This window comes from Delphinapterus leucas, chromosome 10, assembly GCF_059928025.1.
Source record: "Delphinapterus leucas isolate spDelLeu-1000000601 "Yukka" chromosome 10, BTC_Dleu_Yukka2, whole genome shotgun sequence".
NCBI lineage: Eukaryota > Metazoa > Chordata > Mammalia > Artiodactyla > Monodontidae > Delphinapterus > Delphinapterus leucas.
Window position 1 is genome coordinate 29230236 of NC_143138.1, and position 20231 is coordinate 29250466.

The 20231-nt window shown below is 41.0% G+C and overlaps 1 protein-coding gene across 1 annotated transcript in view; it reads left to right on the top strand.

Annotated features, from left to right (window-relative positions):
- TNFRSF21 (TNF receptor superfamily member 21) overlaps window positions 1-20231 on the top strand; it is a 65559-nt gene that overhangs the window by 35439 nt on the left and 9889 nt on the right. Inside the window, exon 4 of the mRNA XM_022582073.3 lies at window positions 4129-4394. Within this exon, the coding sequence (XP_022437781.2) occupies window positions 4129-4394 (266 nt within the window). The remainder of the gene's footprint in view (window positions 1-4128; window positions 4395-20231) is intronic.

Here is a 20231-nt window from a genome sequence, read left to right on the forward strand (position 1 = left end):
AATGTTCCTCTGCGATACCATATTCCCTATTAACCACAACAGAGGTACCACTAAGTAGCTGGGCAACCTTGAACTAGTCACTAACCTTTCTACATGAGATTCCTCACCCATAAAATTAAACATTAAAAAAATTATGTATCCCACATCATAGTATGTATAGGTATGAAGTATATGCAAATATATCTATATATGTGTGTTATATATATGTATGTAGCTTTAAAAGGAATAATAACATAAATATCAAATACAATAATAAAATAAAAAGAAGACCCATTTCCCCACCATCCAGCTTAGGAAATTGAACCTCAGGAATACCTTTGAAGTCCCCTCTGTGCGCCTATCCAGTAGGGGACAGCTACCGTACCCCCCTCCCTCCCCAACGGTAGCTATCTCAATTTAGTTTAATCATTCTACTGCTTTGCCCTATAGTTGTATTGTTTAGTTTTGCCTGAAACTTGTTTTCTAAACGAAGAGCACTTTCAGATCCCATCAGATTTTGTACTTCATCAGTGTGACTTCATTTTCTTGGTGCTAAACTCTTTGTCTGAAAATCTCCCAAGGGCTTTCAGTCCAGCAAACAAAGTTAACACACGGTGGCTGCCCAACAAATACTCTTGAAATATTCCGCAGGTTTTTCTTTTCCCTTTGGTGGCGATAGTGGGGTCGGGGGCAGGGTACACCAAAGTCGTGGGCTAGTTCAGACTGGTCTTCCCTCCTCCTGCTGTGGTTTGTGATCCTGTGCTAGGCTGAGAGGCTGGGGTCTCCGGAGGTAGTGGTTGTCTTTGTATTTATCAGCTCCGAAGTGGGAGGGGCCCGTGGTGAGGAACCTTGTTGATCCAGGCTGGTTCACAGAAGTTGACTCCATGTTTACATAGTAAAAGAATGAGGTGAAACCTGATTCGTGGACCTAAAATTTAGCCTCCAGTCAATTTTAGTTGAAGGAAAATCTCATTGCACCCATTCTTCATGTTTTCCTTTTTTTTTTTTAATTTTGTGGCAGAAAAAAGTATAAATACTGGCTTTTGGAAGAAGGAGCTATTGTTAAGCGTAAGCCTTTTAAACTCTGTAATTACTCTATAAAGCCTGTGTGTTTCCATCAGAAATGCATTTAGTCTTAAGTTGTAGTGCCCAGTGTATGGAACATTTATAATGATGGGGTACTTCCAAAAATAAATCCACTCTATAGAAAATGTTAATCAGCTCATCCCCAGGGACCACACTGAGTATCTCCATTGTACAAATGAGGAAATGAACATGACAGTTAGTGGTTTGCCCAAAGCCACACTGTCACTGGCACTACGAAGATTTGAGCAAAGGGCCCACATACAAGAAAACAGTCATGTTTCCATGTAAGACACTGTGGGCCTTCGTTAACTTGACCTAAATTAAGATTCGGGGGCTAAGAAGCCTTTTGGTGTTTGGAAGAATCGACCACACCAACCACAAAGAGCTGGCTTGCTTCTGAAAGTTACCTGCGGGGTTCTAAATAAGACATGTTGTTTTTTGAGGTGTCTGTTTGCTTGAAATCAGAAGCTCTGTATCTGGCTAAACATTGCTATGAAAACTGAAAAGCAGCGGGTTCAAGTGTATTTCACACCGCCGGGGAAAATAGTGTGGGAAGTACAGTCGGGTCTCAATCTGTGGCATTCTACTTTTACAGTTGACAAGAAAGCAGCCTGCTACCAGGAACTTACTTTCCGAAACCATTTTCAGGGGGTTGGTTCAGGATGTACACGCAAGTCTTCCAAGTCATCTGCTTCAATGGGATTGCGTGGCAGAGGAAGGGTTTCCATGGAGGAACCACAAATTCCTCCATTTACAAGGAAACTTCGGGAATTGTTATTGCTCTTTTCTCAGGCAAAAGTTGATAGCTCATTTTATAAATATTTTCCCCAACAACTGATTGGAGCAAAAAAATTTTTTTTCTTTCCCGCCCAACTAACCTCTAGTTAATTGAAAAATTCAATTAACCATCACAGTAAGCTCCTCTTCTCTTCTTTTGCTTTCTTCCCCAAGTTTCACTTGGGAACTTGACTTCATTTTTTTTTCGGCCTCGCCCCGTGGCCTGTGGGATCTTAGTTCTCCGACCAGGGATCGAACCCGTACTCCTTGCAGTGGAAGCACAGAGTCCTAACCATTGGACCACCAGGGAATACCCCCCCTGTTTTTTTTGAGTAGTAAATGTTTTAAAGACTTTTTTTCAACTTTCCTTTTAAATTGAAGTGTGGTTGATTTACAGTGTTGTGTTAGTTTCTGGTGTATAGCAAAGTGATTCAGTTATACACATATATATTCTTTTTCAGATTCTTTTCCATTATAGTTTATTATCAGATACTGAATATAGTTCCCTGTGCTATACAGTAGGACGTTGTTGTTTATCTATTTTATATATAGTAGTTTGTTTCTGCTAATCCAAAACTCCTAATTTATTCCTCCCTCACTCCCTTTCCCCTTTGGTAACCATAAGTGTTTTCCACATCTGTGAGTCTGTTTCTGTTTTGTAAATAAGTTCATTTGTGTCATATTTTAGATTCCACATATAAGTGGTATCACATGGTATTTGTCTTTTCTGTCTCACTTCACTTAGTATGATAATCTCTAGGCCCACCCATGTTGCTCAAATAACACTATTTCATTCTTTCTTTTTTTTTTTTTTTTTTTCGGCTGCACCGGGCCTTAGTTGCGGCGGACGGGCTCCTTAGTTGCAGCTCTCGGGCTCCTTAGTCACGGCTCACCAGCTCCTTAATTGTGGCTTGTGAACTCTTAGTTGCGGCATGCATGGGGGATCTAGTTCCTTAACCAGGGATCAAACCCGGACCCCCTCCACTGGGAGCTCGGAGTCTTATCCACTGCACCACCAGGGAAGTCCCTATTTCATTCTTTTTTGTGGCTGAATAGTATTCCATTGTGTATCCTCTTTGTTAGCTGTAGTTAGCCAAGACATTGTTAACTATAATAACTCTGGTATCTGGGTTTGTGAGTATGGCCTCATTCAAAGATACGGTGGTATTGATTCAGAAGATTCATTCACCTGTTGTGATACCTACCAGAGCCCTTACTGTGGGGTTATATATACACTCCATGGATAAATTTGGGAAAAGCCAATATGTAATTGCAGAGAGAAGGTACCTTAAAGAGGAAGACACCAAAGTGTGCCACTCAGGGAAAACCCCACCTCACAGAGGGTCGGTGCCAGGTGCTTATCCTGAGTTGTCAAATCCCAAGATTTGATTTTGGCATTTTCACCCTCTGTTCATCAGATCTGGGGACTGCAGACCCCTGCTGATTGAGTTTATAAGTAACTGATGAGCCAGGATGACTCCATTTATAACGTTATCCAGTGAGTTGGGTTCAAAACCCAACGCACCTACCTTTGTGATATTGGGCAAGTTGCCTGACTTTTCTGTTTTGTTTTGTTTTTTCTTACCCGGGCAGTTGGAATGTTAATGAGCGAATGCCTTCACATAATACTTGGAAGATAATAGCTAGTGTTAGTATATTGTCATTTTGCTGTTGTTTTCATTATAACTGTGCAAGTCAACTTTAGGAGACTGACTAATAGATCAGAAAGTTGCCTCTTGAGCATAGGATTTTAGAGCATGGGAAGTTAGAAGTTCTGAAGGAATGCCCCCATTGGGCTGGATCAGTTGGGAATTTCATCAGTTGATATACAAGACACCATAGCCAGACTCTCACCACCCATTACCCAGACCCTGCTGGATAAACTCCACTGCAGTTTGAACCTGTGGCTTACCTTTTCTAGATTTTATAAAGTCGCCACTTTTTTCATCTGAGAGTCTCTAGTTTATTTGGTTCCAGTTTTTAGCAGCGATAAAGGAATCACTCTGAGTACTTTGTTTGGGTTTGACTTTCAAAATATTGTTTAGGGGCGATTTATTTTTCTTCCAGGTTGCTCCTCTGGTTCCACGTTCTGGAAGTGACATTTGCAGGAGGGTACCTAACTAGTCTCCAGGATGGCCTGCATGTGCAGTAGGAGGCCCTGCATCCCTTTGACGGACGAGAGCCATGGGAAAGCGTGCTTCTTTAAGTTCATTAAAACAGATTGGCCTTCTGTACAGACCTCACATATCTGTATTTGTGTTTTATTTTATTTTGTGTCTGGTATAGGTATTGACATCCTGAAGCTTGTGGCAGCCCAAGTGGGAAGCCAGTGGAAGGATATCTATCAGCTTCTGTGCAATGCCAGCGAGAGGGAGGTGGCCGCTTTCTCCAACGGGTACACGGCGGACCACGAGCGGGCCTACGCAGCACTGCAGCACTGGACCATCCGGGGCCCCGAGGCCAGCCTGGCCCAGTTAATTAGCGCCCTGCGCCAGCACCGGCGCAACGATGTCGTGGAGAAGATCCGTGGCCTGATGGAAGATACAGCCCAGGTAATGCAGCCCGGATTGTCTGTCTTTCCCACTAACCTTTAGGCCCCTGTGCTCCAGACTTTACCAGGTATATGTAATAAGGAGAAAGAACTGAGAGTCGGTGTCTGGGTTCTGTCTCTGTCTCACTCACACACACACACACCCCTCTTCTAGGGCAGTACTTCTCAATGGTTTTCCATTAATCATCTAGAGAACTTTTTAAAAATTTTGGTATTTGGACCCCACTGTAGACCAGTCACTGTAGAATCTCTAGGGACAGGACTAGGAACCAGTATTTTTAGGAATCAGTATTTTTAAAAGCTCTCCAAGTGATTCTAATGTGCAAACTTGAGAATCTTTGCCTTTGGAGTGGATTCTGGCATCAGACTGTATGGCTAGATCTATTCCTTGTTACCCAATTTACAGTTTCATTTTGCATAACACATCTTGAACAAAAGCAAGAAGGAAGACTTTTTTCTATTCCCTTTCCCGTCCGGACGATATTTTCTGTGATGTGGTTTAAGAACGCTCTGTCTTACTCCTGAGTACCCCCAAGGATGCAGGTGGTACTGGCAGTATTTAGTAATAGGATTGATATTTCTTCTTGGGCTTGTCCAATCAGTGCCTCAGATGAAACTGAGGGGACCTCGGAGTGTGATTTATTTATAATCGTTGGTCCATGAGCCCTGGCTTTGGAGTCAGACAGCACTGGATAGGCATCCTGGCTCTGACACTTACTAGCTGGGTGACCCAAGGGTACATTACTTCAACTTTCTCTGCCTCTGTTCTCCCCATTATAAGCCAGGTTTATAGGGTTAATTAAGACTGGAGATAAAGTATATAAAATGCCTGACACATTGAAGGTGTTCTGTAAATTGTAGTTATGGTCATGATGTAACTCATTTTACTTAGCCTTTCCTTAACCCTAAGGTGCTTCCCTGAAAGGCCGTGAATTAAATACAAATCTGGCTGTTGAATCATATTTCTTAGACTTCGATTGAAGTTTTGTAACGTGTTCCCAAAGGAGAAACGCTGCCCTTGGGCCTTGATAAAACCCACTTAAAATTTAAAAGGCAATTCAGCCTGTGTTCTTTTCCAGTGGTCCAAACTCATTACCTAAGAGTGCAAGGGAGAGATTTTCCCCCTGTTCACTGTAATCTACTATCATTCTGTACCACAGTTGTATATCAAGGGACTCAGTTTTATACATTTAAGAAGTCCCAGTGCCTTCATCTTTCTATACTAACAGTGTAGTGTTTCTTCATTATTGAAATAAACATTCATTAGGTGGATCTTTTATCTAAGTGACTAGATAAAAGTTCATCGGTGCTAATTGACTTTAAAGGTAGTCTTTAAAACCCCTGGTGTATTTTTAACTTTTTTGAAATGTGGAATTTCAGAAAAGAGATTTACTAATAGAGTCGGGGGTAATTATTCAAAGGCACACACCAGTGTCTTGTGGCTTTCTGCGAAATGATCTCAATTAGGTATGGTTCACGACTAAAACGAGGCTTTGAGTAGCTGGATTTGGGGAAAGGAGAGGGAGACGCTTGGCCCCCAATTGAGTAAAATGGCTGCAGTTCAAACAAAGGGACTCAAGAGGCAAAACATTATTGTGGGGCTTTCCTGGTGGCGCAGTGGTTGAGAGTCCGCCTGCCGATGCAGGGCACATGGGTTCGTGCCCCGGGCCGGGAAGATCCCACATGCCGCGGAGCGGCTGGGCCCGTGAGCCATGGCCGCTGAGCCTGCGCGTCCAGAGCCTGTGCTCCGCAACGGGAGAGGCCACAGCAGTGAGAGGCCCGCGTACTGCAAAAAAAAAAAAACAAAGAAAAACAAACAAAAAAAACCTTTATTGTGCTTCCTTGGAGTGCTGGCTTTAAGGAAAGAACTGCTAGGGCGAGCAGTAGATTTGAAGAAGGATTTAGATGCTTGAGAATAAGCCACTGGATCGCCTTGATAATGCCTCCAAAAAAGAGAAAATGTAATTGATGCGATGTTCCTCCAAAAAGAGAAAATGTAATTGATGTCGGTTCAATGGAATATTTAATAAGGTGGAAGGATGATCATGATGTATTGTTAAGGGTTCGTGATGTATTGTTAAAGGTTCAAAGGTTTATCATTAGAAGAAACAAATGTAAACATAGGAAAATGCATACATGTTAATATTATTAAATCTAGGTGGTTGAATTAGAAGTGATTTTTTAAAAATTATTTTCTATAATGAAAACATTACTTTTGTGGTTTAAAACATTTTTTTAAATGACAGCTGAAAAGGCCCACGAGGAAAGATAGGTAGGGCTTTGTTTTACTGTGCTGAATTGAAAGACGGAACCATCCTCATTTTAATTGAGGAAAAGCAGACAGTGGTTTATGCGCCATCCATTCTTCCTTGAGGACTGGCTGAGGTTTGCTATGTTGGGTCATATTTGCCTAAAACTTACTTTACTTTCGGGTTCTGCAGATCTGTCTCCTCTCTCTGTGTACACTCAGCAATCACTTAGAATTTGGGCCTAGTCTTTAAGGTACTTCTTAATGGTGGTAATGATGGTGGTAGAATACTGTCTATACCAAATGACGTTGGTATGTTTCTCTTATAGTACCGTTGAGTTTCATCAATGTTTATGGAGCACCTACTTTATTCCAGGCACTGTCCTAGGTGCTGGGAAAAGTGGGCCAAAGGTGCAGACTCCATGGAGGAGACTACATGTCAGGGAGAGTGATTATAGCCAAAATCACTGGGTCAATGAATAAGAGACCAAAACCCTTAGTCCCCAAGTGCCAAGCTCTTGTTCCTTTTAGTTTTTTCCTTCCTCTTATCTCCTCCGTATACAAAAGATTCTAGTATCTATTTTTTGTTGTTTATTTTGTAAGAAACCGTGACCTCAAGACATCTTGTAGCCTTCTTCTTGGTTCTAGTGTAGCCTGCATGTTAGGATGGAGGCTGAGAAGGCAGTATTAAACTTCTTGTTCCATGTTTTAATCATGTCCATCATTGTCTGGCAGTGTTGTGGACCCAGCTCTTACCCTAATTTTAGCAGCCAACGAGCATGGATTTCTGGCTGCCAGCTATTATTGATTGCACAGTTTGCTTATAGTTTATCTCTGAGATTTGTGGAGTCAAACAAGAGAATCAAAACGCAGGGGGCATAATTGAGACCTAGCTTCCATTTTCTAGTGGACCTGTATTCTTTGTGTACGGTGGTACTGCTGACAATTTGAGACTTTGCCCCAGGAGTTAATGGACTCATAATATGTAACAATGACTCCGCGTGTGTGTTTAAAATGGTTAATGTTTTCCCTATTCACGAGCCTGAGAGCACCTATGTTATGTTCCACTCGAAGGATTAGCCCTGGTGTTCCCTTTAGTTACCTCTCTCAGGGACAGCTGGTCCATTATTAACCATGGTGGCCTATTAGCCATTTTTGAGTTAAACACATCCAGAGTCTTACTTTAAAAAGAAATTTATGCATAACAAATGATACAGTAAAATTTACTTTTTGGTGTACTGTTCTTTGCATTTTTTTTTAAAACAAGTTTTTAGAGCAGGTTTAGGTTTAAAACAAAATTGAGAGGGATGTTACAGAGTTTCCTGTGTACTCCCTCCCCTCACACATGCACGGGCTCACCCGTTATCAATCTCACTCACCAGAATAGTACAGTTTTACCAAGAGTGAACCTGCATTGACACATCGTAATTACCCAAAGTCCATAGTTTACCATAGGGTTCACTCTTTGTGTCGTACCTGTGCTATGGATTTGGACAAATGTATAATGACATATGTCCATCACTATACTATCATACAGAATACTTTTACTGCTCAAAAAATCCTCTATGCTTTCCCTATTTCTCTCTTCCCCATTACCCACCTCTCTCCCACATCAACCACTAACCTTTTCCTTGTCTCTTACAGTTTTGCCTTTTTCAGAATGTCATATAGTTGGAATCATAGAGTGTGTAGCCTTTTCAGGTTGGCTTTTTTCCCTCAGTCATATGCATTTAAGCTTCCTCTGTGTCTGTTTATGACTTGAATGCTCATTTGTTTTAAGCACCAAATAATATTCAGTTGTCTGGATTTATGTATTCATTCATTCATACAGTTTTATGTATTCATTGACCTCCCCGACTCTTTCCTTCTCTGAGGTATGAGCTGGGTGTTTCCGTTTGCTCTTCTTTCAAGTTCAACATCAAAACTGAACCCAGCCTTCCAGAATCGTCTGAATTCCTTCCTTCCTGGTCATGAGCTTTTGGGAGAAGCAGTAAAGCAGTGGGACAATAGTTTAGAAGTTACTGGGACTTTGCCGAAACTCTTTAAAAAACAAAACAAAACAAAAACCTAACACAGCCTTCCAAATTTTATGTTCTCTCTTTTTTTCCGTCCTTTTACTTTGATTCTTTTCTGTGGCTTTATTTCAGGAAAGTCTTTTGTAAGGAGCATATATTCAAGCTTTTAAAAAATCTATTCTGACAGTTTTTGTCATTTAACTAGAGAATTTCAGTGTGGTTACATTGTTAACGCAATTACCCGTGTATTTGGCCATCTTATTATTTGTTTTGTATTTGTCCTATCTGTTCTCTTCCCCCTTTCCTTTCTTGTTCATAAAGCATTTCTTTATTATTCTACTTTTCCTCTTAACTTCTTAGTTACACATTTTTTCTTTACTTTTAATGGATACCCCAGAGGTTACAACACGCCTACTTAAATTATGAGCCATTTTATAAATGTGTACTTTCGACTACTTTTCAGACCACACAGCAGCCTTAAAAGACTTTAATCCTATTTCTCCTTCTCTGGTATTGTGTTTTTGTTGTCATACGTTTTAACACTACACATTTCTTAAACCTCCCAAAGGCACAATTATTACGGTTTTACACAGTCAAGATCCACATGATCCACCTGCTCACTGATATTTTCTGTTGTTCTTCATTCCCCATCTCTGCCTGAGATCATTTTTCTTTGGCCTAAAGAATACGCAGTGTAGGTTTCCGGCAGTAAACTGTTTTTCTTCGTCTGGAAAGTGCCCGCTGACTAAAATAAATTGCATTATTTGCCCTTTGTTTTTGAAGGTGAGCTGGAAAGTAGAACTTAAGCTTGATAGTTATTTTTCTTTCAGTACTTTCTTGCGTGGGTTTAAGTTTCCCCTGCTAAATAAATAGCAAAGGAGGGGAATGTGATTTTATTTTTAAATCTATATTACATAACGAATTACATGTGCAATATTATACCAAGGACTTTGGGCAATGCAAAGACAAGGAGGACAGAGTCATTGCTGTCAGGGAAGCTTACCATTGAAGGGAAGAAACGTATACATATCAATGTTTAATCTAAGGGAGTAAACCCAGGAGGGAGGGAGGAGGGAATTGGTGGATGTGCAGTTTATCGACATTAAGGCTCCGAAGCGGGATGTCAGTGTGGAGATGTGTGCCGGGTTAAATTCCTGTCCAGGCAGCATATCACACTGGGGACTCAATGGTCAATTACTTGACCTCTCTGCCTCAGTTTTTTCCTGAGAAAATGGGAGCACCCTTAGTGCCTGTCCTTTGAGTTGTTGTGAAATTAGGTCAGTGTGACCCACAGAAAGCTCTTGGTGAATGTTTACCATGAATCATTGCAGTTATTCCCAGACTCTAGAGGCAAGAGAGGTGGAAGAATGTTCCTGACTAGCTCCAACTCACATGGTGGATCCTTTAAATCCTGAACGCCAAGGGTTGCTCAGTGTCGGATGGGAAGGGACAGCCAAGTCCAAGACTGCTTGACAGGTAGATGGTTGAGCACGAGAGTTGCCATCTGCGTTCAGTGCCCAAGAACTGGAAATTCTAGTAGTTGTAGATATTTATTCCTTACTGGCTGAGTGAACGTTCCTGGGCTGGCAGGGATGTTTTCTCTAGTGAAGAAACGAAGGTGATGGTGTGTGTGTAGACAGGTCTGCTCTCAAGGGCTGTCAGAAAAAGGACATGAAATTGAGCAACTGGATTTCTAGGTTTCCTTACTTTCTTTTCTTTTTTGGGGGGGGGGGGACTTTGTATATTCAAATAGGCTTACCCAGTGCTGTCATTTTCTTTTCTTTTCCCCCTCACCTTGGACTTGTATTTTTCTCTCTAGGAAACCTTGGGCAAATGATTTCTCTGACTCAGAGTTTTCTATTTAAAATGGGAATTCAAGTGCTTTTCAGAATTAAATCAGATAATGGCTTGTTGAACTGTGGGATGTAAAAAAAATGAGGTAATGAAAGTGATGCTTACTGGCTAGGTTCGGAAGTCGTGGTGATTTGAATTTTCCAGCATTCCTTTATAGTTTCATTTTGAGAAAGGGAGGCAAAAGGAATTTTAGGTACATTTAAAAATGATAAACAACAAGGTCCTACTGTATAGCACAGGGAACTATATTCAATATCCTGTAATAAGCCATAATGGAAAAGAATATGAGAAAGAATATATTCTATGTATAACTGAATCACTTTGCTGTACACCAGAGACTAACACAACATTGTAAATCAACTACACGTCCATAAAAAGAAATGATCATATTAAAAACAACCACAAGCATTTAAAATAATATAAAGTGTTACTTTAGCTTCCTGCTTTGACCAGAGATTCATAAATGAAAAGAGTTGGTGTTGATCAGGCAGGGGGTTTGGGTAGCTCATCCCCCCTGCCCTCCTTCGATTAGCTAGATTAAAACTACACTGTAATGTACCAACCAGTGGCTCTGAAGCCAGTATTGTTGTGGTTAACTTCTATGGTAGTAGAATGATTCTTTGTTAGAGATTCTTAATCCTTTCCAGAAACCACATAGGAAACCTACATCCCAGGGACAGAGTTTTCTCTCTCTCTCTCTCTCTCTCTCTCTCTCTCTCTCAACTATAGTGGACTCTGTGTTGGAGACTGAGTGGTTTTGCTCTGTATAATCAACAGGGAGAAGCTACCAGCGAGGCGAGCAGCGGGCATTCTATTTGCGAGGACGGTACCACTGCTTTTGCTGCAAAGGGAACTACGTGATTTTTTTTTTCTTACCAGCTGCAGGATGCAGCTGTCTTTATCTACAGTGTGACTGAGACCTTAATATAGCGAGGGTGAGTGGAGGCAAATACCAGCTGTACCTTTAGCTGTTGACTTTTTGGCTTTTCAAATCTGTCTTTAACTTGCCAGTTGATCATCTCTTAGAAAACAGGGATTATTGTCCTAAGGCCTTAAGATGTTAGCTAAGCTCACGTGTGTCGAGCCCCTGACTTCTGTGTGACCACTGTGTGGAAGGTCATTTCAGGTCAAGTTACTTAATTTGCAGGGTGTGACTGTGGGCTCTGGGGAACTTGTGAGGTGGTGAGAAGGGGACATTGTAAAGGCATTGCTGACACACAGTAGGCCCGAGTACATTGAGTGATGCTTGTGTTTTAGGTGGTTATTGTGTACAAAGGAGCCATGTCTATGAATAAGCCTTTAGACTTTTAATGACATTTCAGGCCATTCTACTTGTTATCATACTCCAAGGTTTCATTCAGTTAGTCAACAATCTTTTGTCGAGCACCAGCTGTGTTCCTGGTACTATGTAAAGAAGAAAGGTGTGTGCCTTTCAATAGCTCACTCACTGAGAGGGAGACACGTGCAAATAATGACAATTCAGTGGGATAAGCAAATGTATAATAGAAGTGTGCACGAGGAATTGTAAGATAGCGTCAGAAGGCAGGGGTATGCGACCCACCAAAATATACCTAGAAAATAAGAACATATATATATATATATATATATATATATTTCCTTTTTTTTTTTTTGGACACAATATGCGGCATGCAAGATCTTAGTTCCCTGACCAGGGATCAAACCTGGGCCCACAGCAGTGAAAGCACCAAGTCCTAACCGCTGGACCGCCAGGGAATTCCCTACTTCTTGAAATCGTAGCCGTCTTGTAAGCATCTGGTGAGATAGAGTGTACATAGTAGAGGTAATGATTGTAGATGTCCAGTCCTGCACTTGACATCTACTAGGAGGGGCTCAGTGAATCTTAGCTACTGTTTTCCATGTTGGAATTTGAACTCTACACTCTCCTTTTTTGACTCAAGAGCAATACCACTCTACTTTCTGTGAAAGGAGATTAAGGAGAAAGGGGAGCAGTGTTTGCTGAGTATCTATTGTGTCCCAAACACATTGGGTGCTTTGCATCTGCTTTTATCTAGCAAGCTTCATGGCCCTGTGAGATATAGGTCAGTATTAGAATTAAGATATATTTCTGTATTTCGTTGAATGTCATGGCAACCATGTATGTACCGTTGTTATAGGTACCACTAAGAAAGCAATAAAAACATTGCTAATTATAGTTGTTAGATACATCCCTATTTCAGAGATGTTAAAATGTGAAAAGAAATATCCACCATAGAATTAATGAAATACGGTAGTTGAGCTTGAAGAGTACAGGTTATTGGGGGAAAAGTCTGGGAAACAGATTCTTGGGATCTTGGGATTGATATACCCTCCCTCCCCAACACACACAGACTTACACATGCTTTTTGTGTTTTTTAGTAGCCTTTAAAGATGAGACAGTTTAACACAAGCAATTTATTTATCATTCGTTAATGGAACACCCATTTTGTTTCAAGCCCTGTACCAGGCACCGGATATACTAAATGAAAACACACACTATATACATTGGAATACTACTCAGCCATAAAAAGAACAAATTTTTGCCATTTGCAGCAGCATGGATAGACTTGGAGAGTATTATGCTTAGTGAAATAAGTTAGATAGAGAAAGACAAATACTGTATGATATCACTTATATGTGGAATCTAAAAAATACAACAAACTAGTGAATATAACAAAAAAGAAGCAGGCTCACAGATATAGAGAACAAACTAGTCATTACCCACATGAAAGGATGCTTAACATCACTAATCATTAGAGAAATGCAAATCAAAACTACAATGAGGTATCATCTCACACCAGTCAGAATGCCCATCATCAAAAAATCTACAAACAGTAAATGCTGGAGAGGGTGTGGAGAAAAGGGAACCCTCTTGCACTGCTGGTGGGAATGTAAATTGATACAGCCACTAGGGAAAACAGTATGGAGGTTCCTTAAAAAACCAAAAATATAACTACCACATGACCCAGCAATCCCACTACTGGGCATATACCCTGAGAAAACCATAATTCAAAAAGAGTCATGTACCACAGTGTTCATTGCAGCTCTATTTACAATAGCCAAGACATGGAAGCAACCTAAGTGTCCATCAACAGATGACTGGAAAAGAAGATGTGGCACATATATACAATGGAATGTTACTCAGCCATAAAAAGAAATGAAATTGAGTTATTTGTAGTGAGGTGGATGGACCTAGAGACTGTCATACAGAGTGAAGTAAGTCAGAAAGAGAAAAACAAATATCGTATGCTAACATATATGAAATCTAAAAAAAAAAAAAAACGGTTCTGAAGAACCTAGGGGCAGGACAGGAATAAAGACACAGATGTAGAGAATGGACTTGAGGATATGGGGAGGGGGAAGGGTAAGCTGGGACAAAGTGAGAGAGTGGCATGGACATATATACACTACCAAACGTAAAATGGATGGCTAGTGGGAAGCAGCCACATAGTACAGAGAGGTCAGCTCGGTGCTTTGTGACCACCTAGAGGGGTGGGATAGGGAGGGTGGGAGGGAGACGCAAGAGGGAGGGGATATGGGGATATACGTATATGATAGCTGATTCACTTCGTTATACAGTAGAAACTAACACAGTATTGTAAAGCAATTATACTCCAATAAAGATGTTAAAAAATAAACAACAACAGGGCTTCCCTGGTGGCGCAGTGGTTGAGAGTCCGCCTGCCGATGCGGGGGACACGGGTTCGTGCCCCGGTCCGGGAAAATCCCACATGCCGCGGAGTGGCTGGGCCCGTGAGCCATGGCCGCTGAGCCTGCGCGTCCGGAGCCTGTGCTCCGCAACGGGAGAGGCCACAGCAGTGAGAGGCCCGCATGCCTCAAAAACAACAACAACAACAGCTAGTCGTTACCAATGTGGGGGCAACATAAGGGTGGGGAATGGGAGGTACAAACTATTGGGTATAAGATAGGCTCAAGGTTGCATTGTACAATATCGGGAATATATCCAATATTTTGTAATAACAGTAAATGGAAAGTAACCTTTCAAAGTAGTATAAAAAAGAAAAAAAAGAAAAGAAAACACACACACACACACACACACACCCCCAAAACACAACAGGAATCATCCCTCAGGATGCTGGCCGTTTTATAGGAGGGATGCGTACGTGAGCCAAACTTTAGAATACATTCTGTGACACTGCCTCATAGAGGACTTGCAGTGGGCTTTTCTTTTTTTCCTGAGACACAGTGTCTCAACATTCAGAAAAGTCTGCGTCTATCAGTTGATGACATTTTCTACCCCTTTAATCCACACCCTTATTGGCTTTCTCAAAATGTGCATTGGAGGGAAATCAGAATCAATATTGTGAAAAGAAGCTTATTTTCTCAATCAATTACCAGTGCTGGATATCATATTTTCTTTTTATTTTAAAGCCAAAACTTATATTCAGACGAAGCTTAATACCTTTCAGTTTTGGCCTAGCTTCTCCACCCTATGTTTGTGAGACTGTCTGTTCATCTGTTATAACCCAAGTTCCAAAAGTACGTACACTTACTGATAAGGAATTGTATCTCAGTCAGCAGTAGGTTTTATTGTACACTAGTTAGTTGCAACATTTTAATCGCTTATTCCTCACCAGTTCCTTAGGAGAGACAGCTGTCACTACCGAATTCCTCATTAATTTTTTTTTTTTTTTTACAGAAGGAACTTTGATTTATCCACAGTTGGGCTGAGTCAGGGGGCAGGCTGGAATGACCGACCATTAAATTGGCTTAGGGAAAAAAGTACTAGGGAAAAAGATGGAGGAAAGTTTTTATTTTTATAATCACAACAATAAGTAAGGCTCTTCTGAGAATGATATAAAACACAGAAGGCATACAAGAAAGATTCAACTACTTAATATATATACAAGCCAGAAAACACCATATGTAAATCAAAGACAAAATAATAACTGGGAAAGTTGTTTGCAATATAGGGTTAATTTCCTTTAATAATGCAGAGCTTTTGCAAATTAATTAAGAAACCAACCATCCAAAAGCAAAATGGGCAGTCTGTGAACAAGGCAGTGCACAGAAAAGAAACATTGAAGATTCTTAAAGGTATACAGATTTTTATTTATTTTTTACCTTGCTCAAATAAGAAAAATTCAAATTGAAACCTACACTGAGATACAACTTTAACCTTTTAGACTGGCAAAGAGGGAAAGGTATGACACCATTCTTGTACTGTGAAGGGAATAAGGGTGTGTACACCAATGGGTGTGTACATCAGCCCTGCCCCTTCAGAGGGCCATCTGGCATCTTCTACCTAAGGACGTGTCCATTGACCACGGACATTCCACTCTTAGGAGTACGTCCTACATATATTCTTTTTTTAAATTTATTTAATTTATTTTTATTTTTGGCTGCATTGGGTCTTCGTTGCGGTGCTTGGGCTTCTCATTGCGGTGGCTTCTCTTGTTGTGGAGCACGGGCTCTAGTCATGCGGGCTCAGTAGTTGTGGCTTGCGGGCTCTAGATCCCAGGCTCCGTAGTTGTGGCGCAGGGGCTTAGTTGCTCCACGGCATGTGGGATCTTCCCGGACCAGGGCTCGAACCCGTGTCCCCTGCATTGGCAGGCGGATTCTTAACCACTGCGCCACCAGGGAAGCCCTACATATATTCTTTTTTTTTTAAAATTATTTTATTGAAGTATAGCTGGTTTACAATGTTGTGTTAATTTCTACTGTACAGCAAAGTAATTCGATTATACATATATATATACACACATTATTTTTCATGTTCTTTTCCATTATGGTTTATCACAGGATATTGAATATAGCTCCCTGTGCTGTACAGTAGGACCTTGTTGTTTATCCATTCTCTGTATAATAGCTTGCATCTGCTAATCCCGAACTCCCAATCCATCCCTTCCTGACCCCATCCTACATATATCCTTATATACATCCCACATATGTGCAGAGTGATGCAAGTATAAGTATCCCTCATTAATAACAAAAGAGTGGAAGCAACACAAATGCCCTTCAATAGAAAACTGGTTATGTAAGCTATGGAACATCTATACAGTGTAACAGTATACACTTATCAAAAACAGTGAGTCAGCTCTTTATGTGCTAACCTCAAGAAGTGTTTTTAAACAAAAATGGGCAAGGTACAGAACAGTGTGTATGTATACCTTAACACCATATTGTAAAAAAAAAATTGTAAAACATGAAAGAGAAGGTCTGGAGTGGGGTGGAGAATATATGTACCTACCAACTGGTATAAGTATAGACAATGTCTGGAAGAATACACGGGGAATTGGTAACAGTTAACACTGGGGGTGGTAGGTACGGAGAAGCTAAAGTCAGGGTTTAGTGAGGGGGAAGTAGTTTCAGGGTTCCCTTTTGTACCTGTGGCATTGTGTACCATGTATAGTCTAATTCTAATGGCATGAATCCAATTAACGATTTTATTAAACAACACTAATTTAATCAAATTTGGGACGTTCAGAAAACTTGAGTCACAAAGGTCGGCTTGAGCCTTCTTATTTCAAGGTCATGCATTTCCTATGAAATTATTTTCTATCCTCCATACTTTTTAAAAAAACATTCTAAAGGCTTTATTTAGCACCAGGTAGGCTATTTCATTATAACAGTTGTTAACTTCAAGACAGCCATTAAAATAACTTACTGGCAGCTACTGAAGGCCCCTTGGACCAGTATCTCAGTCTGGGATTGGGTGGATAAATACTGTAAGATTAATGTACCCCAAATAAAGGGTCAAAGCTACTGTACAGTAAGTGTCTGTACATAGCTTAAGTACACGTGCCTTGCAAACTTGAAATGCACAAGACCTCCTTTTATATAGTTGGATACTTCTATCTTGTCTTAAGGCAAGCTTATGATTCTTGCAACCTTTTTTCATGATTAGAATTGTCCAAAGGCTTTTTTGTGGGAAAGGCCTCCTAATAGGTCTCATTGAGTGAAGTTTACGAAAACCCGAGGCATTTCCAACAGCGCAATCTTCTCCTATAATGGTGGGGCCCCCTGACTTATCTCTCCTCACTTCCTTTTTTGAGAAAGCTAGCCGGTGAGTCAGCTCAGGGCTGCAACATTACGGTTGATGTCAGCAGCCTGGACTGCTTGGCAGACACATGTGCCAGCAGCTGGTGGCCACGCCCTCCTCTCCTCCCTCCGGAGCCAGCTGGTTCTTACCAGTTTTGGCAGCTTTGCACAGCACTGCTTGTGGCTTCCTGTGGCTGCCCCCTCGCCCCACCGTGCACCTAGTCCTCTTAAGTTCTCTTGCTAGGCAAGGATTGGCCACCAACCACACCTTGGCTTAAACGTGGGTGGATTTGAAATGAACTCTTAGACATGATCAGAATTAGCAGATGACATATATACACAAGACTCTGACAACTGCCTTGATTGGGGCTTGAGATACTTAAAGGAGAACCCAGCCATGGCCAGCTCGCCTGGGCTAATGTTTAAATGGAATCTTAAGTAAGGTTGCAGTTGAAACAAAATTCTTGAATTATCCTGTGCTTGGACAGATGTAGGGGGTGTGCAGGGTGTCTTTTAAAATAATTTCCCAGTGGTCTGGGCAGTTTTTGGTCACGTGAATCCTGTGAGCTTCCTGAGGGTGGGTGACTTGGTTCTGCAGGTGCTGCTGTTGGCTTGCAGCTTACCTGGGCAGTGCATAGCTCAGTGTTCACTCAGCTCTGTTGCCTCTGTGGTCCAGCGCAGGGGTTCCCAGGGAAGCTGAACAGGGCATCTTGGCATTGTACTCCTGTTCCTGCTTCCATCCCGTGACCTCCAGTGAACCCAGGGAGATCTAGACAGCATAACGCTGCAGTGTCCGCTTGCCAGCTGATGATTTACGCTTAAGTGTTAGCACTGTTCCCTACTTATGCAATGGAAGCCCCTCTGTGCTTCCCTTTCCTGTGTTCTGGGCTGGGCCGGAGAAGAAAGAAGGAAGGTCAACAAAAGACTAAATAATCAGAAGCCTAGGAAAAGTTTGGGGAATTTCTGTCTTCAGGTTATTTGGCCCTTAGCCTTCTTTTTAATTTATTTATTGTCCTAACTTTCAAAAATAAGACTTAGGAAACAAAGAAAAGTTAAAACACAGTACAACAAACACCCAGAACCTACCACCTAGATTCAACAATTATATTTTGACATCTTTGCTTTATCTATATATGTGTGTATATATTTCCAGTCCATATTCCTCTTTCTAAGACTTCCCTCCAAATTTCTTATAAATGATAACCCTTCTTTTAAAGGTTTAGGAATCAGCGTCTTCTCAATTTCCTCTTAAGTTTTTTCTTTTTGTTTGCAAAAAATTTTGCTGAGTAAATTTGGGTTGTTCTTCTTAAGACCCCTTTCTCTGGGTTGGATTGAACGAGAATTCACACTCGGAAGAATAATTAAAGTCTGTCCCCTATCAGCTGGAACTTTAAAGAAACCCACCTATTTTCCCCCTTTTCTGTTGGAGGTGGTGTATTTGTTTTATTTTTTTTAGGGAGAAATCCTCGCATACAGTTATTCTTTAGTATCTGAACTTAGGAATTGTTTTGTGATAGGACATGTTTTGTGATAGGGCTGGTAACCATCATTATCTGAACCCTCATGTAGATCTGAAGCCCTGGAACCACGTAGCTTTGGATGACAAAGCGTTTCTTATCATCCGAAATCCTATTCTCTCAAGGTAGGAACTACATAGATCCAGATATCAAGAGAGATTTGTATAGCAAGGAGGAAAGTGCTCGTTTTTATCAGAGCCCAATCTTACATACCTACGTGGACCTATGGGAGGTCATGAAATCTAATTTGATCTTGATTACACGGGCAGCTGGGAGAATGGGGGAAACAAGCTTCAGATAATATCATCCTTAAATAGCTGTAGTCATGTCTTTATTTGTGACTGTAATTCCTTTGAGATAAACCTTTAGTGGAAATTGAATTTGTGTTTTTTTAAATAGTCACTGGTCTGTTGGGAACGGAAATATTTTCTAATAGAAAACAGTTATTGGCCACAGTTGAAGTGTCTGGTTATTTACATAGTCTCTCATCTTTATCTATTTTTTAAATTTTAATATCTTTATTGGAGTATAATTGCTTTACAGTGTTGTGTTAGTTTCTGCTGTACAACAAAGTGAATCATCTCTACGTGTACATATATCCCCATATCCCCTCCCTCTTGAGCCTCCCTCCCACCCCCCTATCCCACCACCTAGGTGGTCACAAAGCATCGAGCTGATCTCCCTGTGCTATGCAGCTGCTTCCCACTAGCCGTCCATTTTATATTTGGTAGTGTGTATATGCCAATGCTACCTTCTCACTTCGTCCCAGCTTCCTTTTCCCCCCACCTGTGTCCTCAAGTCCATTCTCTACATCTGCGTCTTTATTCCTGCCCTGACACTAGGTTCATCAGTACCGTTTTCTAGATTCCATGCATGTGCGTTAGCATACGGTATTTGTTTTTCTCTTTCTGACTTACTTCACTCTGTATGACAGACTCTAGGTCCATCTACCTCATTACAAATATCTCAATTTTGTTGCTTTTTATGGTTGAGTAATATTCCATTGTATATATGTGCCCCATATTCTTTATCCATTCATCTGTCGATGGACACTTAGGTTGCTTCCATGTCCTGGCTATTGTAAATAGAGCTGCAATGAACATTGTGGTACATGTGTCTTTCTGAACTACGGTTTTCTCAGGGTATATGCCCAGTAGTGGGATTGCTGGGTCATATGGTAATTCTATTTTCAGTTTTTTAAGGAA